The sequence below is a fragment of the Glycine max genome, chromosome 4 (assembly GCF_000004515.6).
Source record: "Glycine max cultivar Williams 82 chromosome 4, Glycine_max_v4.0, whole genome shotgun sequence".
NCBI classification, from domain to species: domain Eukaryota; kingdom Viridiplantae; phylum Streptophyta; class Magnoliopsida; order Fabales; family Fabaceae; genus Glycine; species Glycine max.
In genome coordinates this window covers 50,473,185-50,493,787 of record NC_016091.4, presented here as the reverse complement: position 1 = coordinate 50,493,787, position 20,603 = coordinate 50,473,185, and the positions used below count along the sequence as shown (strand labels likewise).

General features: G+C 30.7%; 2 protein-coding genes across 3 annotated transcripts; one reads left to right on the top strand and one right to left on the bottom strand.

The window, feature by feature from the left end:
• Window positions 1-4,506: 4,506 nt before the first annotated feature.
• Window positions 4,507-6,147, top strand: LOC100810043 (uncharacterized). Of its 2 annotated transcripts, none has more exons than XM_041015075.1 (3): window positions 4,507-5,117; window positions 5,484-5,660; window positions 5,802-6,147. In XM_041015075.1, the coding sequence occupies exons 1-3, from the start codon at window positions 4,752-4,754 to the stop codon at window positions 5,826-5,828; spliced, it is 570 nt and encodes a 189-aa protein (XP_040871009.1). In that variant the 5' UTR covers window positions 4,507-4,751; the 3' UTR covers window positions 5,829-6,147. The 2 variants fall into 2 exon arrangements, with proteins under 2 accessions (XP_040871009.1, XP_003523448.1); XM_003523400.5 differs by having other exon boundaries at window positions 4,518-5,117; window positions 5,539-5,660.
• A 405-nt stretch (window positions 6,148-6,552) lies between these two features.
• LOC100809511 (UDP-galactose transporter 1) lies at window positions 6,553-10,568 on the bottom strand. The gene is made up of 5 exons (XM_003523399.5): window positions 10,209-10,568; window positions 8,688-8,937; window positions 8,378-8,585; window positions 7,472-7,703; window positions 6,553-6,934 (listed from the first exon to the last, which is right to left on the bottom strand). The coding sequence occupies exons 1-5, from the start codon at window positions 10,317-10,319 to the stop codon at window positions 6,698-6,700; spliced, it is 1,038 nt and encodes a 345-aa protein (XP_003523447.1). The 5' UTR covers window positions 10,320-10,568; the 3' UTR covers window positions 6,553-6,697.
• Between the last annotated feature and the right edge of the window lie 10,035 nt (window positions 10,569-20,603).

The window sequence follows — 20,603 nt, the reverse complement described above, 5'->3', positions numbered from 1 at the left end:
GAAGGGGAAAAAGGAGAGTTGCAAAGGAACCGATGACAATCCAAAACCCTACTCTTGTACCACTCAACAACATTCAATCCTAACTGATTAGTTTTCTTTTGGTATTTTAAAGTTTAGACTATATAGATATCTGTCGTATTGATTGGACATTCCGCTTATGTGATTGCTCTGGTCCTTACCATGTTGATTCTATATAATTATGTTTAGCCACTCCAATAATAAACACATAGTGAAATAGGGAATGATTCCTAAAATAACAAATGAAAAGTACTTTCTGTCTGGTATTATTTTTAAGTCCTCTCTACCCAACTGAGGTGGATATATAGGTTATCCAATATGAGATATATACATGCTTGTCATTGTTCGATGTTTACTATGGTCTATGAAAACTACTTTTCAACGTGGATCCTAGTTATGAAAAAACCTTGTCTAGTTTCATAAGACCTAATTCGAGATGAATATCGTGAGGAAGGAAAGGATCCGGTTAGGATCAATTGAGAAAGACGTATGCACCACCCTCAAGGAGATCTTATATGTTATATACTGTGTCGTATTGTTTAATGTTTATGATAAAACAACATAATATCGATAGTACTTCACGAGTTGCCAAGTGCTGAACTCTATTTCGTCTGTACTCTATTTGTTGCTCATTTCAATGCTCATTTGAATGAATGGCATGCTCTCATGTTCCCTTAACTGCCATTTAACGTTACATATATACATATATTAATTGCTATTTGCCGAATCAGAGTGTGCATCTCAACCCTACCAGGCATTGTAATCTGTAAATTTATCATATATATTTTTTGGTCAAAAGTAAATTTATCATATACATGTTATATATATATATATATATATATATATATATATATATATATATATATATATATATATATATATATATACTATCCCTTCCAATAAGGTCATACGTACGAGTAAGGATTCAAATTTCTAACCATTTACTTAAAATAAAGCTCATCACCGATTGCTAGAATCTAACTGACCAAATCTAAGGTGAACCAGTTTGGAATCCGTCTCCTCATCAACCCACAAAAGAAAAGGTAATGTTCTTAAGTAAGGGAAGTTTGGTTTATTGTTAAAATTAATTTCACATATTATGACATAAGTTTTAATATATAAAATTCATCAAACACATTTTAATCAAATTTAATAAACTAAATACATATAAGTAATGGCAGCACAGAGTTCATGCATTAACTCACATGAACAGCTAATCTTTTTGGCGTTATTACATTTATTGTTGGTTAATTAAGAGATTGTAGGATTAATTTTAATAAAATTAATTTTAAATTATCAAATGTAATCAAAATATGATTCTAAATTAATCTAAAACAGATAATTATATTAAAACATGCGACTTTTGCTGAAAAATATAAAAATCAATTTTATAATTTTAAACCAATAGACAACTTGAAAATGGATCATCCAGTCAAGTAGATTATCCGGGCATAATAAATAGGCTTCTCATAGAAGACAATTGGAGTTTTTAACCATATTCTCCAACATAAGATGGTTAAGTCTTGAACTTTTGATCCAATAGACAAGATTGATCCTCTTTGATATCCTAGGTTTACACAATTTTAAGTTTTCACGGAGACTTTTTCAGCCTTCAACTTTTAGGACTTTTGAGGTGTATACGTTAACAAGTAAAAATGTGAATAATGAAGTGGGTAAGAATGACGTCCATGATAATTTAACTTGATTCACCAACTTAATAGTGTGTTTAATTCCACGTTTCGGGTATGATTTTTCTTGTTTTGAATGTAATTTTCAGAAACCAATAGTTATATCTTTCAAGCTCTAAACTAATTTTCAAACACATTATATTAGAAAAATCGTGTTAATGCAACCTGAAAATCAAATTACCACACGGCCCTTCCATCTTAATTTAATTAAGCTTAGGAGGGAAAACAACTCAATTGTGAAATAATCTGAATCAATGGCTGTGTGTGGTAAATGAGAAAGGTAGGAAAGGGTAGAATAGTAGTTATGTAGAAGCGTATCATGAATAGTTGAGTACTTGAGTTGGTTCAGCGAGGTATAAGGGAGCAATAATTTGGAGGTACGAACTTCTGCGTTGTGAGGCCTTCCAAAACCATACAAAACAAAAAAACCCAATTCACGAGGGTCCCTATTCATTTCTGACACCCTTGCATTAATAACTCATCATTTAATAAATAAAACCCTCCCATTATTTTAATCTTTTCAAATTTGTTATTATTATTATTATCGCCTCTCAGGTCAGGATTCTTTATTGCTGCCTGACCTCTGACGAGTGAATGAGAAGTAAAGAAACTGTTATTTTATTGAAAAATATTTGTGCAATGAAGACTATGCAGTCATTTAGTAATTGTTTTGATTATTGTAATTTAATCCATCCAATTATTCCTAACATCAATGCCAAAAGAGTGATATTGGGGTTCTATCAGTACTTGTTAGGATTTGATTTAGGCTGTGTTGGTTCGTGACGAAGTAAAAGGAAATAAAGTACGAGAAAAAAAGAATGAAAAGGAAGAATAAATAAATAAAAGAGGATGAAAAATGTGATTATTTGATAGATACAAAGAGATGTGAAATGAGAAGAAAAAAAGTGATATAATGAATAATTAAATAAAAAATTTAAATAAATCAATTGTACAATTCTAATTTTATTCATGTGGGCTTGTATTAAATAATATTTGATTTTGTCCTTTTTATATATATTTCATTTGATTTTGATTTTGATTTTGATTTTGTTATGATTTTTTTAAAATTTATCAGGTATAATAATTTATGTCCTTCAAAAAAAAAACTGCATATTTTAAACAACATGTATTCAATCATGGTAGAGATAGAATCGAATATCCTACCCACAAATTCAATTTTGGTTATCAACACATTCGGTTTTATTTACTTTCGAGTACACAATTATATGTATCTTTCTATTTGTTATGAGCACATTCGATTTAATTGGTTCTCATTTTTGGTCAAAGTTTATATTATGAGTTGATTCCCATAGTGCTTAGAACAAAAGCATAGTCCATAAGGTCTCGAAGGCTAGAGACAGTTTTGGAAAAATGATTTTCACATGCACTTTTATCGCTTTATGGGATCTGTTTTTGAAGAGAAAAGAAATTGTCTGAGACCCGTCATTTCTACAACAATTTTCTCTACACTTACTCCCACAACGAACAACAGAAACTAGATGTTTCTGTCCATTTCTTCATTGATGGTAGTTTCTTGCGAAACCAACAGACACTTATTGGATAGCAGGGGAAATACAACCACTTTTGAAATCCTTAGTATTTCTTTCCTCCTTAATTATAATTTTTTTTTAATTTTTAGATATATTAATTATTTTTTATTTAATTATTTTCTTATCTAAATATTAATAAAAAAATAATTAAATAATACAAATATTTAACATTGAATATAACTAACTAAATTACTTATTTTTCTTAAAGAACATAAATTAGCTAAAAATATCTTATAATTAATAAGAGATGTAATAATACTATGCGTGTCAGTATCTTTATATTTGTCTAATAATGCAGTACTTTCTTCAAAAACTTAATTGTTTCATTAATGACTTCCCATGCCTATTTACTCGGGTCTCTAAAACAATCAATAGATTTTAGTTTGGAAGGTGAGGTTATCCCACTGAAGCTTCCTGCTAAAATGGTTGAAACTTAAAATCATCTCCATCTTCAACTTTACTCCTAGTACAGAGTTAAAGCACCACAGATATACACAATTATTGACATCTTGTTTCTGTAATAGTTTTCAAAGAAATGTTTATTACTCTTAGTTCCAAAAAAATAATCTCTTTTTTTGGTAAAAAAAAAAGAAGAAATTTAATCTAAATAAACACATACACTATTTCCCGGGCAAGCTCAATTGTGGACACTGTTTTGATGAAACTGAGTTGCATTTATATCCAACTCCTAATAGTAATAATAATTTAAGAGTTCAGGAGAGAGAGACTTTTAATTGTTCATTCAAATTTAAGAGTCGTATTTAACATAATTTCTTGTGGGTAATTTCTTCGATGCATTGTAATCTCTCATTAACATAACTATAATTCATTTTTAAAACCATATGCAAACATATTTTATGCATCAAACTTCTTTCACAACGAGATTACAATGCAACATGAGTATGTATTGTATGCAAAAATTGCATTTTAGATCCAAGAATTTGCCTCCAAAATCTCGATTCGATCTTTATACTGACTAAAAGAATTGAGAGCTGAGGATAATTAAGTCTTTTGATGGACCACTTTACATCATGTGGCATGAGGTAACCCATCATATGTTATGGGTATTACGTTCTTTATTGATATTATTACGTAGACAATACTTAAGGATCTAATTTATCATGACAAAACAAGTATTACTACTATAGTATAAAAGATTCTGGAATAGATGAAAAAGATTTCACAAAAGATCCTATTTTTGCATCATGCACAAAACTGAGACCACAGATTCCCGTGACACTTTAATCTGCGCAAAAAAATAATAAAAGCCCCCAACTTCGCAAATTTTGCATCACGTATCCCCCCACACATCACCCTCTACCTACTTTGCACCTCTCACCCTTCTCTCTATAGGAAATAGCAAGCGTGTTTTCCCAGCTATAGTAATCTATCAAACAAAACCTCTGCTACACTCTAGCATCCTACACCCCCACTTTTTCTAGTAATAATAGTACTACATTATCTAGTGTTCGAGAGAGAGAGAGTTCATAGTTCAATGCTCAGTTCTTCTTCGGCTTCGTTTTTGAGGCAGTTAAGTGCAAAAAAGGAGGGTTGGAAAGAGAGATACTATAATAGTGGTAGTGGTGGCTGGGGAATGAGCTTTGGAGGGTGTGAGGCAAGTGTGAAACTAATGGAAGGGTTTAACATGCAGGGGAATGTGGGGAGGAAGAGGGTGATGGTGGTGGTTGATGACACCTCACATTCCAAGCATGCAATGTTGTGGGCACTCACTCATGTTGCCAACAAGGGTGATTCCTTGACTCTTCTTCACGTTGTGCCTCCTCACAGGGGTCCTGAATCTTCTTGCTCCACTTATCTTGTCAATTATCTTGGGTCACTTTGCAAAGATTGCAAGCCTGGGGTAAGTTGGTTATGTTTGTAGCAAGGATGATAATTATGTGTTTTTTACTATTTTCCCTTCAGTTAATGAGTTCAAATAGAGAGAACCATCCTTTCATGCAATGATGTAGTTATTGTGCTTGGTAGATCTTGATCCAAGAGTAGTTCTGAGTTTTCAATGTTGTTCAATAATGTTGGAGTAGGAAGTCCATTCCCTTTCTCTTTTTATCTTTTTTACAATGTTTCTTTTGCTATTAATTCTTTTCCAGCTTTTCTTTTCTTTAGATGGCAAACTGTCTTGCTTCTTGCATGAGTCCTCCTTTTGTTTTCACTTTTCAGAGCGAAATCATGAGAACTATTCAGATGCTTCAGCTTTTTCTTTTCACAGTTCTTCCTATGTTCTGAAAAAAGAGAGTTACTGATAAGGTCATGGTCTGACATAGGTGGAAGTGGAAGCGCTCTTAATCCAAGGACCAAAACTGGCCACTGTAATGAGCCAAGTAAAGAAGCTGGAGGTCTCTGTCCTGGTACTGGGCCAAAAGAAGCCATCTTCTCTTTTAAGCTGGTGAGATTCTACATTCTACACAACTGCAATCAGCTAATCAGCAACCATTGATATCAAATTTTAAAATTTCTTGTTACTCAATTTGAGTTTTTAAGTGATTCAGTGTCTGCGATTTTAACAAGTTAATCACTATTTTTGCAGTCTTTGTGGAAGCAGCGGAAGCAGTAGTACAGAGGAGTTTGTGGAGCATTGCATCAATAAAGCAGAGTGCTTGACAATTGGAGTGAGGAAGAGAAGCCAGGGCACGAATGGATACCTTGTCAGCACTAGATGGCAGAAGAACTTCTGGCTTTTGGCTTAGATTGAAAGTTTAGTTGCTGCTAGTTCAGATCTTAGAGGGGATAAATGGGGAAATGGTAAAATTAACCTTAGTATTTGCAACATCATCTATAATCTGAGTAAAAATAATCATCTATATCACCCTGTAACTAGTTCTAACTATATCGTGTACTAATGTCACTATGAGTAAAAATAATCAAATTGTCCATGCTTGTGAACAGTTTCTCTTTCATAAGTAGGTCCTTCAGTTATAGAGATGGTAAAAAAAGGTCATTATCAGTGAGCATTAATTTCCAGCATGACGTTAAAATTTCGCTGTATTTAAAATTACATGCAGTCGAATCACTGGTGGTAGACAATTTCCGCCCAATGTTCGCGTTTAACTAGGAACAGGCAATTTTGTCAATAAACGTTACTCTGTCAAAATTATTGTTATAGGAATTCGTTTTGCACTTTCAAAAATAACAATAAATTAACAATAATCGTCGGTGTTTACAGTGCATACAATCAAACGGGGAATATAGAAAGCTAAATGGAGACAAAAAAGCACTCTTCGCTAGAGGGGGTAAATAGAAAAAAGAGAATCGACAAAAGATGGAAAAGACTATGAAAGTTGAAGGGGGGAAAAAAAGAACCTTGTATTAAAGATTTCGGAGGTAATCTAACAAATAATAACCGAAGTTATTTTAATGTATTTGTACCTATTGCTATTACTGCCTTCAAAAAGGCTGAAACCTCATCATATGTAGCTAAATGAACTAGACCTTATCTTCTAATTTATCATTTACAAGAGGAAGCAACTCCATCTTACTACGAGGGGTCCTGGGAGTCCTGGGTGTCCGAGGAGTTCCTGGGACTTGTGGCTGTTGGGAGAGCTTGTGCCTCACATAACCATAGAATGTACATCCCACAAGAGTCACGGTACATCCAACAGAATTTAAATACGAAATTGGGTTCCTAAATATCAGCCAAGAAACAAGGACGGCAACTGCAACCTGCACAAAAAACATGATTCTGATCTGATTAATTCATTCTTCCGTCTCATTTTGTTTGTCTTAATGCATAATTACATCCTAAGAAAATGATTGATTATATCAATTACCATGGCAAAATAATGCTTGTTTAACTAAAATGCTGTTATTCATTATAGACAGTGAAAAGAACTCATGAGTGTATTGTAGGTAAAAAAATATCAATAAATAAGGGTATTATTGATATTCTAAGTGATAAAAAAATTGAGACAAAAATATTCCAAAAGTTACAAATTAAACCGAAATTGAGGGAGTGTGATTTATATATCATAGTTCGGTTTGGCCATTAACAAAACCAACTATGCCGCCCTAACAACACAAACAGGCATTAATGACTAATATGCAAATTTGAAGAATGAATATTAATAAATTCAATGAAAAAATGCAAGAGGGGAGAAAGGCATCTCTTGTAGGAAAAAAAATGGAACAGTTTCTAAAAATACATTAATTGAACCAATTGCTGTTCATCATGGTTGAAGCATTACGCGGGGTAGTTCTTACCTTAAGATTTCCGGCAACATTAAATGTTACAGCAGTGGTGGAGTGAATCACATAAAAAATTGAGAAGTTAAGACAGAAAGCCAACACCCCGGAGCTAAAAATAATGATGAGAGCCGACCAAGGATATGGATGAGTATTTAGCCATTCAAGGATTCCATTGCCTTCAAGTAACATGGCAGGAAGCGCCAAGATCATGGTTGCAAAAGGTGCCATGTAATAAACTGTGTTTATGCTGAGATACATGAAAAGAAAAGTTAGCCTGCGTACTGCATAAAAGTAATGGCAAAGCAATTCCGAGAAACCAAGACAAGAACCGAGTAGAGCAAAGTATAGCATAGCCAAGATACAAGGAATAACGAGATCAAAAGTAGTTGACCAAAAAAAAAACGTATTGGGTGCTATTCCTGTTGGTGTACACTTTCATTAGTAGGTCATCTACAAGTACCACTGTAAAGCCCTTACAGAGTCTTAGGCATGCCCCCAACCTTGGAATATGAGGTTAAAGCCTGTAAACTTTCCAATACCCCAAAAAATAAAATATCACCAGTTTGCCAGGGACAACATTTTTCTGTTTCTTTTAAAGCAAACAAATACAAAGTAACTCAAGAAACATCATTGTAAACTCGGTGCCTCAATGGATGCTGATCAGAAATGCTTCCATACATGCTAAGGCACACTGCTTAGCTAAAAGCCTACAACAATAAAGACTTTCATACTCTAGATATAACTGGGAAGCTCCCATTTTCCACAACAAATAGGTATTACGGACATGGAAATAACTGGGAAGTGGAAAGGTTATATACTGGAAAATCCAGAAAGACAAAAAAATGGAGAAAGGAAAAAAAGAACACCAAAATACCAAGTTAATAACAGCAAAGGGAATGCAACCATAAATAAAGACCGTACCTGTCAAATTTGTATCCATGCAGAAGAGATTCTGCAAGAATAGTCTTTGTAGATGTAGCCAAACAGCCAAATAAGGCAGCACAGAATCCAAACATATTAAAACTAAGCTCTGTTACAGATGTGAGAAGAATCCCTCCAACAATGGGTATAAGAGAAGCCCAAATACGCCAGTCAAAATACTTCCTCCACACTAGCCATTGCAAAACAACTGTGCCAGTTCACCAAAATCAGATGTAAATATCCTTAAGTCTCAATATAAAGCAGGTAGCAAATATATGGCAGAAATGTTAACACCGATTATTAAACCTACCTGTGGTGGCAGGTGTGAATGACTTTATTGTCTGCATAAAAGAAACTGGAATGTATCGTAGGCTCACATTCCCCAGAACAATGTTAATACAGAACACAAATGACATTGGAAAGATTCTTCTCCAGCGATCTTCAGGGTCAACAGTTATCAGTGGTTTAAGCTTCAGCAACTTAATTACCACATATGCTCCAATGGATGAACAGATAAAGTGGACACAGGAAACTGATAAGGGAAACTTGAAATCCAATTTCTGTAACAACAAAACAAAAATGTTAGTGTTTGCTATATAATCCATACAAGTTTTTAATATGATGAATTGATGATTGAGCAGCAAAGGTGAGTAAGAATGAATCCTAAATACACAGATATGGATTGTGGAATAATTCTAAAGATTGATAAATCTTTTCTTCATTATAGATGGAACACAAACATAGAAGATCTAAACAATCTGGAGATCACAATCATTTAGCTCAACATAAAAAATAAAAATCTACACATCAATGTCATCATGAAACAAATATTTAAAAATAATTCCCTTCCAAATGGATTAATGGAGTTCTGAGAACCAGGGATAAAACCTAAGAAAACCATCACACCTTTTTAGACCAGCAAAAAACATAATTGAATCTTGTACAATATATACACCAGGAGAAAGCCCACTCTCCATGGGAAAAAAAAGATACACTTCTAGAAGCTTTGGAGCCGCAAATACTGCTCACAAATTAATCACATATACCACCTGTTACGATCAATTTTAATTCATTTTAAAATCAACTAAGTTATGTTCTATAGTAGGAAAGTTAAATGACAGTTATAAGATTTTACACGTTTTGGTTCAGCTGTTTAAATTCATACAACACAATCTAAGATTTAAACACAGAAGGATTTTGCAATGGTTATCAAGCAATTTAGCTCAAATGCACGATCAAGAAGAACATATGGATTTAAATCTCGGCCAGAGAGAAAATCAAATCAAGACTAATAACTTGAGAATTTAAGAGAAACCTACGACATGAACGTCAGAAGTACCAGAAGAGTACGTAGATCAGTAACGAAACACGATTTTGGAATTTCAATCTAGCTTAGTGAACAGGCTGGGAATGGAATCACGTTTGGTTATTCATTAATTTTGAGAGAAGAATCACTTTCATTATTAATTTCACACGCCATTTGAAACACACAAAAACTCGATCCAAACGCAGAATAAAGGTTTCGTCAAACAACCAAAATTCTACAAATCAAAACGTAACGCCGAAAATAGCAATCAATACCAATACTCAAAAAAAAAAAAAAAAAACAGTAATCCATGGCAATTTCATTCTGACAGCACCCTCGGACAATTTCATTATACACAAAGCATGAATCTCAAGCATACTAACAGCCAAATCAAATAAAATCCACGACATCAGACATTATTATAAACGTAAACAGAAAAAAAATCTCGAGAATCAGAAGACAAGAAGCGAATTGGTGAGTGTTTGGAAATTGAAAATAGATGAAGAAGAAGGAGATAGCAGGAACCTGAAAGATCCACTTGTTGACGATGATGACAGTGACATTGAAGGCCCACCACTGAAGGATGGACAAGAGAGATCTGATAACGCTCCACTGGAAAACGAAGCTCTCTTCCATATTCTAATAGGATTATTGCTTTGCTATGAAGAGAAGAGAAGAGAAGAGAAGAGCGAGAGGAGGGGTCGAACTCGTAACGGAGTAAGAGGCACCTCTTCTGCTCTCATGGAATTTGCATCCCCTCTCTCTCCCTCTTTATGTATGTAATTTCGAAACTTTTCGGTTCGATTTGGCTCTCTCCCCGTCACGCCATGGAAATTTTATGTTTCTTTCTGCTTTGCTTCGTGGGTCCCATGCTATTCCCACCTCCCCGGTTCGGGGTCAATTCGGTCACAGTTCAAGATCTGCCTCTCCATCAGCATTCCCCACTTTTTTCAATACTACTTTCTGAATATGTAATTACAGTAGTAATTAATTCAAGTTTAAATATGTTTTTTTCTTATAAATTAACACTTTTTATTTTTATTTTCAATAAATTTATTTTTAAAATTTTAGTTTTTATAAATCTTTATTTTTTAATTTTAGTTTTTTATTTATTTTTAATTTTTATAAGTTTACGTTTTTTTTATTTTACTTTTTATAAGTGCCAACTTACAAAAATTATAAATGAAAAAAAATCAAAATTAAAAAACACAAATTTACACCAAAAAAATAAAACATAAAAAAATTTACAAAAAAATCAAAATTCAAAAAACACAAACTTATCTAAACTAAAATTAAAAAAATTAACTTACAAGAACACTAACTTAGATAAAAAAAAAAAAAAAAACATATTTAAGCGTTAATTCAATTCCTTGTTTAGATACAGATTGCAAATTTCATTCAGATCATTATCATTTTTACTCATATTTTATTAATCAATGCTTTTAAGTGTTACTTTAAAGGAATGATAAACAATAATGTTTTATTCTAAGATCAAACAATAATGTTTATTCAGATTTTATTAATCAATGCTTCAAAGTGTTATAGAAAAGAACAATAAATAATAGTTTCTATTAAGATTTTATTAATCAATTCTTTAAAGTATTATTTAAAAGAATGATAAATAAGTAAGTTTACTAAAAATTACAGGCTTTGTTGAAATAAATAAGTAAGTATTATTAAATTATTAATAAAAAATATCAATATAGAATGTGCTATATTTAATCAATATCAATATAAGAAAACCTAAACGAAAATGGCGATTATCATATGCCTTTTCAAGGATATTCTCTCTCTATCTCTCTCTAAAACTCTAAGTATCATCAATAATTAATTTTAGATGTTTTTTCAATTTATAAAAAAATTTAATAGTAAATATAACTTAGTATATTTGTGGAGTAAGAGTAGTCTTGAATTTAAGTTCTAAATAGATGACTGTTGCATTAAGTATTTAAAAACAATTTGTCACTCGTGATGACTTGATTTGATTTGAATAAAATTGTGTCCGATTGAGATTGAGAACATATGTGATTTCTAAAAAATATGACACTAAATATTTTTGTCTCATTCTCTATTATTTAAAGTTAAAGTAAAAATTTGAAATTAACTTATACTGAATATATTAAGAGGAGAAAAAATTTCTCTGAAAAATATTTTATATTAAAATAAACTAAACTATAATACACATTAATTTTTAAGAGAAAATAAATATAATCGTTAAAAAATAAATTAAAAGAAGGATGTAATTTAGATGTAAAAAATAAATGTTACGGCATGTTTGGATAATATTCTTGTCGGCAACAGTGAAACTAACTTCTACTGGAGCGAAGCTCTACAACCATATAAAAAAAAAGTTGTTATTAATTTATATCTGTACTTATATTCCTTAAGAAAAATTATTTTACGGCAAAAATTGAACTTCAAATCTGACAAAAAAACAAACTTTACCATTGAGATCGCGTAGACAATTGTTTTTTTTTTTTTTATTGATAGTATATTTAGTCATGTGTTTGAATGAATTGTTATGCGCATCTTTCTCATGATCAGAACTAACAAATGTAGTTTATATATATATATATATACTCTTCCCAGATTAAACGTAATTGTACGCATTTACAGTCTGCCAAACAGGCTATAAAGATAAAGTGATGGCATAGTTATGCTAGAATTGAAATTGATTAACCCACGTTTAACCATAAAATAACGTTAAATTTTAAAAATACGGACGCAGATGTTACTTCAAAAAATGCTTACACAGTGATACTCGTTTTCTTTCTTTAACGTATAACCAAGCTGGCAATTACAATAGTATGCTACTTCGTGTTGAGATTAACAAATTTATAGAGGTTTTAGCAACTGTTTAAGCCGTGTTTGAGAACGCGTTGAATTAAGTTAAACATAAAAAAAATCTGTTAGTAGAATTCCGTTGAATATGTCTCTAAATGTGAAATTTGCTTAAAATAAACAAGTACTCAATATTTAGATATAAATAGTATTTTTATAATTTTAATAAAATTATTAATAACGTTTATAAACACAATTTAATTTTAACTAAAATAAGTTTCATCTTTAGAATAAATAAATTAAACTTACATTTCATCATATTTCATGAAATTTCTCTCAATAATCATTTATTTTTTCACTTCTACACTAACCTCTTAAAATATTTTATTTTTTTGTTACTATGTTTTAAATGTGAAGTATTTACTTTTTTACTACTGTAGTACCACTAAAAAGTGAACTTTCTTTTTTTTATTATATTTTTTCTATAAAATTTAAATTCGAAATATTATTGAATCTAATCTTACTCAAACCAACCTAATGTTGGTACAATATTTTGAAACACATTATATTAACTTTTCTATTCATAAACCAACCTAATGTTGGTATTCATTCAATATTTTGAAACACATTATATCAACTTTTCTATTACATAATAAACATATTACACTCTATCCCTACATTTGTAAATATATATTCAAAAAATTAAGAGGTCATGCGTAATCTCAAAAAAATCTTAATATATATTGGTGTAATTTACTCTTAAATTTATTATATACACTAATCATATAAAAAAAACTTGTTAAGAAAATATACTTAATTTATTTAGTTAATTAAATACTCAAATCTTGTCTTTATCCACATGTATCGCAAACTCCTTCTATAATTGAGAATCTGAAGCATTTGCAATTATACAAATATGCATTTTTAAGAAAAATAATAATTTGATATATTTTGAGAATGAATTATTTGATACATATTCCTACAATATTCTATTTAGAAAAAAAATATTTTTCTTTTTTTTTTAAATTAAGATATTTCATAATCAGAAGTAATAAGACTAATTAATATCTCTTGTAAAGATTATTGAAGTGAGCTTTATTTTTATCTTATTGCTATAAAGTATGTGCACGGTTAGGTAATGGTAATCATACTCTCAACATATTTAAAGAACTCAATTTTTTTACCAATTATGTTATACTTTTTTGGTAGAAAAGTTATATCTTTGTAGTATTGTCCTTTAATTTTTTAATGCGATATAAAGGAGTTAAACCAGCCCAAAAAATTAAAAACCACGAGGGAAGATAACAGACGACATCATCTTTTATTTTATTATTATAATTATAATTTTATTTTCCATCTCAAGGAGAAGTTATAATGTATTTCATAAAATTGAAATTTATGTTAATTTTTTATTGTATTTATATACAAATATGATATGTTACAATACGAATAAAGTAAGAAATTTTGCTAACATTTAACTTTTTAGTTTCTTGTTTGATAATGCTTTTAAATTTTTTGTTACGGAAACTTATAAAATAAATATGAATTATACTTTATACATACTTGTAATTTTAGAAACGTGTATTATTCTTTATATATATATATATATATATATATATATATATATATATATATATATATATATATATATATATATATAATGTCTTAAAATCTCAAAAATGCTCAATTTTTTAAATTTAATAAATAAAAGGATTAATAAAATATGCCCCTCAAAAAAATTATTCCCCACATTTAGTAACTCGATCTGCATGAATTTCAATTCAAAATTTTCACACGGCAACCCAACTAGCGGACATGGGGATTTGAGGACTGACAGTAAAAACATTATAGGAGGGATCTCGGATTAGATTAGGGATCCAAAGCCTCTTTCTTAATTAAGGTAGCTTTTCAATTTATCAGCGCCCAGGTAGTAATCTGGTTCACACTTCTAGTACTAGTTGTTAAAATTAGATCATATCCACTGATATGAGTGATTATATTGGGGAACTAATCAGAAATAAAATTGTATATATAAGTTGTAATTTAGTATTTTCTTAACATATTAAATTACAATTAGAATATTCCTAAAAATATTACCCATAAACGCACTTTTAAGAAAATAAATGACAGTGTACAGAGTACTGGCAATGCCACACAGAGTTACCACCAGTAGGACCTTCCCTAGTTAATTGGACGCAAATTAATTATTATAAGTACGTCCATAAAAACTGCACGTACCATAATTGTCAAAACATCAAATCAAATGTACTTCCTCCTGTTAGCAGTAAAAAAAATGATGCATTAATTTGGTATATATTTTTAAATAAAATTGATCCTTTTTTTTAAAACAGAAAATTAATCTTTGAAAATGTGATAATTAAATATTTTATATATTTGCCTAAGAATTCATAAATAAATAAATGAGAACTCAATCTGTTGAGATCCAATTACAGTAAATGCAAGCCTCTCACAGTCTCACGGGTGCTTCAAAAAAAAAAAAAATGGTATCCTCTAAGTCATGAGCCCCACCAGGTACTTTTACTTTCCGCTCACTTTTATTTTATCTCACACTTTCATTGATATTGAACGCAGTATAAGAGTTGTAGTACATCCTACAAGATAAATAATTAGGTTGATCTCCTCCTCTCTTTGATTTTGTTTTAGCTTGTGTGGATTGTTGAAGTAAAATTAATAAAAGTGTGAAGAAAAAAATGAATGTAAAGAAGTGAACTAAAGTAGAAAGAGAGCGAAAAAGATCACCCATATTTTCACCTCTACTAAACACAATCACTATTCAACTTTTATCTCTTTTCATTTCTACTACTTCATACGTACCAAACGAAGGCTTAAAGTTAATTATCATTGAACAATTAACTGGCATGGCCAACTAGCTAGAGGCTTGATTTGGGACCATGGTGGGAGTTTCATATTTCTCGGTTATACAATATGGGTGCTTGCTTGTTTTGTTCTTATAGCTGAGCTATTAGGGATTTTGCATGGGGTAAAGTCAGCATGGTGTTGGTAGGTCTCTTTCACTCACACTACAGGGAAAGCTAGCAAAGTTTGAGCTGTCTACACAGAATTATTTTGATGCATTTGATTTTTCTTGCATCTTTTATTTCAATATATAATTTCTTAGTCCACGAGTCTCATGTATTTTTTTTTCCTAGAGGATTATTTTAGTTTTTGTAGGGTGTTTTTTCTCTTTGTACTAAAACACACTTTATAAACAGCAACCGACAGACCCTTACAAAATACTAATAAACTAAATAGAAATGATAAATTAAAAAAATGAGTAATGTGATAGAAAAATAACAAATAAATTATATAAAATGTTACAACAATTTATTATGAACATAATATATTTATAGGAAATTGGCTTGTTCTCGCTCTGTGCTACCAAAAGTGACAAGATGCACCTACAAATTAGCCGTATAAAGCATAGTTGCACGATGTTTGATGTATACTTTTTGTTCGGTGGAGTTTACAAAGTCAGCAAAAGCCAAATGTATATCCCCCAAACCTCCTAGAAAAGTAAAAGGACAAAAATTAAGCACTAGTTTGTTTTTGCTTCTGCCTTGCCTGCAGCTGCATGGATTCAAAGCACTGCTTCTAATTCGGTTCAGAAAGTCTACGTCAATGGCCGTTCCCCTTGTATTTGACATAACAGTCAACTCATATTTCTATTGCTACCCGTGGTAAAAATTTGGTATAAAAAATCTTTAATGTTGAAATATGACATATATGTAAAAGGATTGAGTTATAGAAGAAAAAGGAGAATGAGAATTCGCATGGTCTCAATGGAGAATCACAAGATGTGCAAGAGGAGAATAAATATTGTCTTTGTATGAGTTAACTTATTCATCTCAAAAATTACTCCTAGATGACAAGGTCTACAAAACTCATCATAGTTCACAACTTCACATGAACATGAACATGACATGAATACAAGTGTTCGATCAACAACTCATTAAAATCACCCATAGGCTAAACGAATAAATGATTCACTCCCTATTTAACATTTAATTTAATTAATTTTTATTAAATATGTGGCTAGACTAATCCGACATATCACGATCATATTGAAAAAATTGAGTGATAAATGTGGCTGCACAAGTTTGGCAAAGTAAGGCACAGCAATAGGAACTTTTAACAATTGTGGCATATTCCATGTGATTCGTTTATGCAATCTATGAGATATCTTGCGAATTTTTGGGTATGCAAATTGAAAATTATGGCCCAGCTTCAATTAATTGTAAGTGTCGTATAACTATTATTAGCATTAGGTTTAATATATAAAATGATTAAGAAAAGAATATGCTGCCCTTTTCAAGATCAAGACATGCTAAAAATCTTAACAGGAGTTAATATCAATTCAACCAACCAACCAAATTAACCGATAAAAAAAAACCCAACCAACCAAATTATTTCCCTTAGCCTGTATTCTTTTTTTTATTTATCAGCCAATAAAATTATTTTATTTCCCTTAGCCTGTATTATTTTCTCCCAGTGACAATTGATTGTATTTGTGTTGTTAATTCATGATGGAGAAGTTGGTTCTTTTTTTGCACCAATAAAAGGTAGTATATAATATAGTGTTCCAGTAAAAAAAAAAAAAGTATAATAGTGACTGAGAAATATAGGAGACTACGACAGAAAACTACCGTTAATTTAATTTGATTAACTCACTTTATCTCTATCTCATACTATGACATCTTTGCAGTTGCCTGGTGATGCAAGTCAGCTACTGGAGCGAGAAATTATACATGGGCTGGGAAATGTTCAAAGAAATAATAAATTTTTATAAGTATAGATAATAGCTTACCATTAAATGTCAATTTTTCGTTGATAAACACACTGAAACCTCAAAAGATATATTGAATATTATACCTCAGATTATTTATCTTAACGAATTTGAATTATATTAAAAAAATGTGAAATAATTTGTTAATTTTTGTCAAATTTTCCAATTGACATAAGGTATAATTTAAAATTTTAAGAATTTGATCAATTATAGCAACTTTTCATCTATATATAGATTTTTTATATTAAATTATTTAATAAAAATCTTGCACTATTCGATTAATTACTTTGCCTATAGTATATCTTTCTAATCAATTTAACTACTAAATTAGACATTTTTATTTTGTACCATATTTTGAAACTTATTCTATAATTACATAATTAAATAATTCATATATTTTTTGAAATTATATGTACTGGACCAATGCCTTAGGTCCAAATTAAATTCGTCAATAGAAACATCAGCCGAAAAATCTAATTTACTAATAACTCAATGGCCCAAAGGGAGTGAGGGATAAACAAGTAGCACACCAAACCAAATAGAAATTTAAAAAATTATCATGCAAAACGAACATTTGAGAATGACAGAGACAAATCTAAATTTTTTTACCAGCTTTTTATTAAATTATATTATACACATAAATAAAATATGTTGTTAGATAGTCTTTTGATATCAAACCTTGCAAGAGGTAGAATTTTACATTCAAGTATCAACTATGAAGAAACACATACTATATCAAACCCACTATTAAATTCATAAATACAGCTTTATTTAACTCCTCGATCACGGTCACATAAGGTTTTCACCATGAGCCTGGTGTAGTAGTAGTAGTACAGCCATCCTTACCGATAGGCATATCACGTTGCTTAAGTATTTTATCACCATACCAGTCCATCATATGATCATTTTATTCCTCTGTTTTTTTGGTGCATTGCTTTACCACATTTTATATTTGGTAATCGGTGTGATTGTTTCTTTCTTCTTTTTTTAATCATAGTAATAGGTACACTATTTTCTTATTTCCTGATTTAAACTGTAAGTTCTTCCACCCAATCCCCCGGAAAAAAAAAAAAAAGTTCTGTCAATATCTTATTGTATCCAAATACAAGAAGTTATAATCGTTGCTATAGACTCGATCACTTGTAATGCACTAAAGCTTGAGAGGTCGTATAATTTATTTTATGAACCATCGTATAATTTATTTTATGAACCATACGTTAATATCAGTACATTTTCACTCTAAGATATGCAACCTTTTTCAAATATATTTCACATTTGAATGACAGGCTTATTTCACCGACAATATTATTAATTTAGTGGACAAGGTTAGATGGGAAGAAGAATAAAAATTCTCATTTGTTTAAAATTGCTGTAATTATTTGGTGTACCTATATAGAACCTTAAACTATGGCTGAAAATTGCTTATTTGTTTAAAATTTATGTACAGAAAAGAAAATGACTTGAGAATATACTAAATATGCACATAAATCTTAAAAGGCTAGATGATTTATTTGATCATTTATGTTAGCAGGGTTATTTTTAGTTGATCTCGACTAGGATTATTTTTTATCGACCTTTGATAAGATTATTTTAAGCCAACCTCGACTGGACTCTTTTTGGTTGACCGAACTAAGGTCAATTGCAACCAACTTTGCCTAGGATTATTTTTGGTCAGCCTCAGTCAATGTTATTTTTGGCCAACCTCGACTAGGATTAATTTTGACTAATCTTGCTCAAGGCTATGTTTGGCTGACCATCTACAATTAATTTTGGTTTATCTCAATTAGAGTTATTTTTTATTGATCTTGATTGGGATTATTTTTTATCAACCTTGACTAAGATTAATTTTGATCAAAGTTATTTTTTATCAACCTTCATTAGGGTTAATTTTAACCAATTTTGCCCAACCTCTTTTATACAAAAATAAAAAAGTATTATACTAAAATAGATATTTGAATTATAAAAATTAAAAAAAGGTAGTTTTTATGGCCATGGACCAACCCTAGCCCACAAGACTTTGTGAGCTTTTAGGCCCTATAGGTCATTTATATATGTGGCTCATTGGTCATAACACACATGGGCCATAAAAAGATGAGGTTACTTCAGGTAGTCGCTCATTGTATGCGTCTTACGGTATCGTTGGCGGAGACAAAGATGAGATTGGAGACTTGAAGGTGAAGAAGACTAGAATCATACATTTGGAAAGGAAGCCTCTTTTGTCACGCTCTTCCTCATTTGTCGCTCTCAAGAATTACCATTTTGGGGGAAGGAATTAAAAAAAAAATGGAAATCAGGGACTCAATAGTGATTTTTGAGAATATGAGAAAAAGTGTTCTCGTTGCTCTAATATCTAGGATTGCATGTAGATGCAGAAATGCTCTAAAATATCTGACTTTTTTTAAGCATGTAATATTTAACTTTGTAAAATGTAAATTTTGAATCTACTACATTGAAATTCAAAATCGTTTGGTTGTTATACAGCCGGATGTAGGTTTCGATGGGAAAAAAATTCCTAACCCACACTCGCCTGATTAATAATATAAGATTGTTTTTTTTGTTGGCAATTGAATTCTGAGGACTCAAGTCCCTTTTTTGTTTAATTATTAAATCCAAAACCCAAAAGTACCAACCCAAAGTGAATAGTATTCTTGGAACACTTTGGGTTGCGGGCTGATTGCCTATTTTTATTTTTGTCTTTCAATTATCTCGAGACACTGTTAGTCAAATATTGACAATTTTATTTCTTTATTTTAGGACGTAGATAGGTGTGTTCCATAAAAGTTGAAGACAATAATGTTTAAATCACGTAAAATAAAAAATGAGTTACAAAATATTTTTTTAAGTATTTAAAACAATTACATATCTAAAACTCAAATTAAGACTTCTAGTTAAGCTACAATCAAATTAAGAGTTCTAGTTAAGCTACAATAATTATATTCATTTACAGATATACTTTTGGTCACCTATAAAATTTAATCATATTTACCAATATAATTCCAGGGTGGATGTCGGGTTACGATTTCCGGGTGAGCGTTGCTCTTTTTCCTTCTCCCAAGCAGAATGGACAGAAGTAAATGAATTCAGAATGTTCAAATAGTCTCGTTGTAACAGAAAACGTAAGAATATATGTTCTCCCTACGTGCGGATTTTAAGTTGCAAACATTGAATTTATGCTTTTAATCATAGAACGTAAAAGATACTACATACTTACTTTTTTGTAGGAATATAAATATTTTTTCTGAATGAGTTGGTGTGTACTGATTTTTCTATGGACAATTGATATTTGCTATTTTTTTCAACAAACGCACCGATTTTAGGTACGTTTGGTATAATCG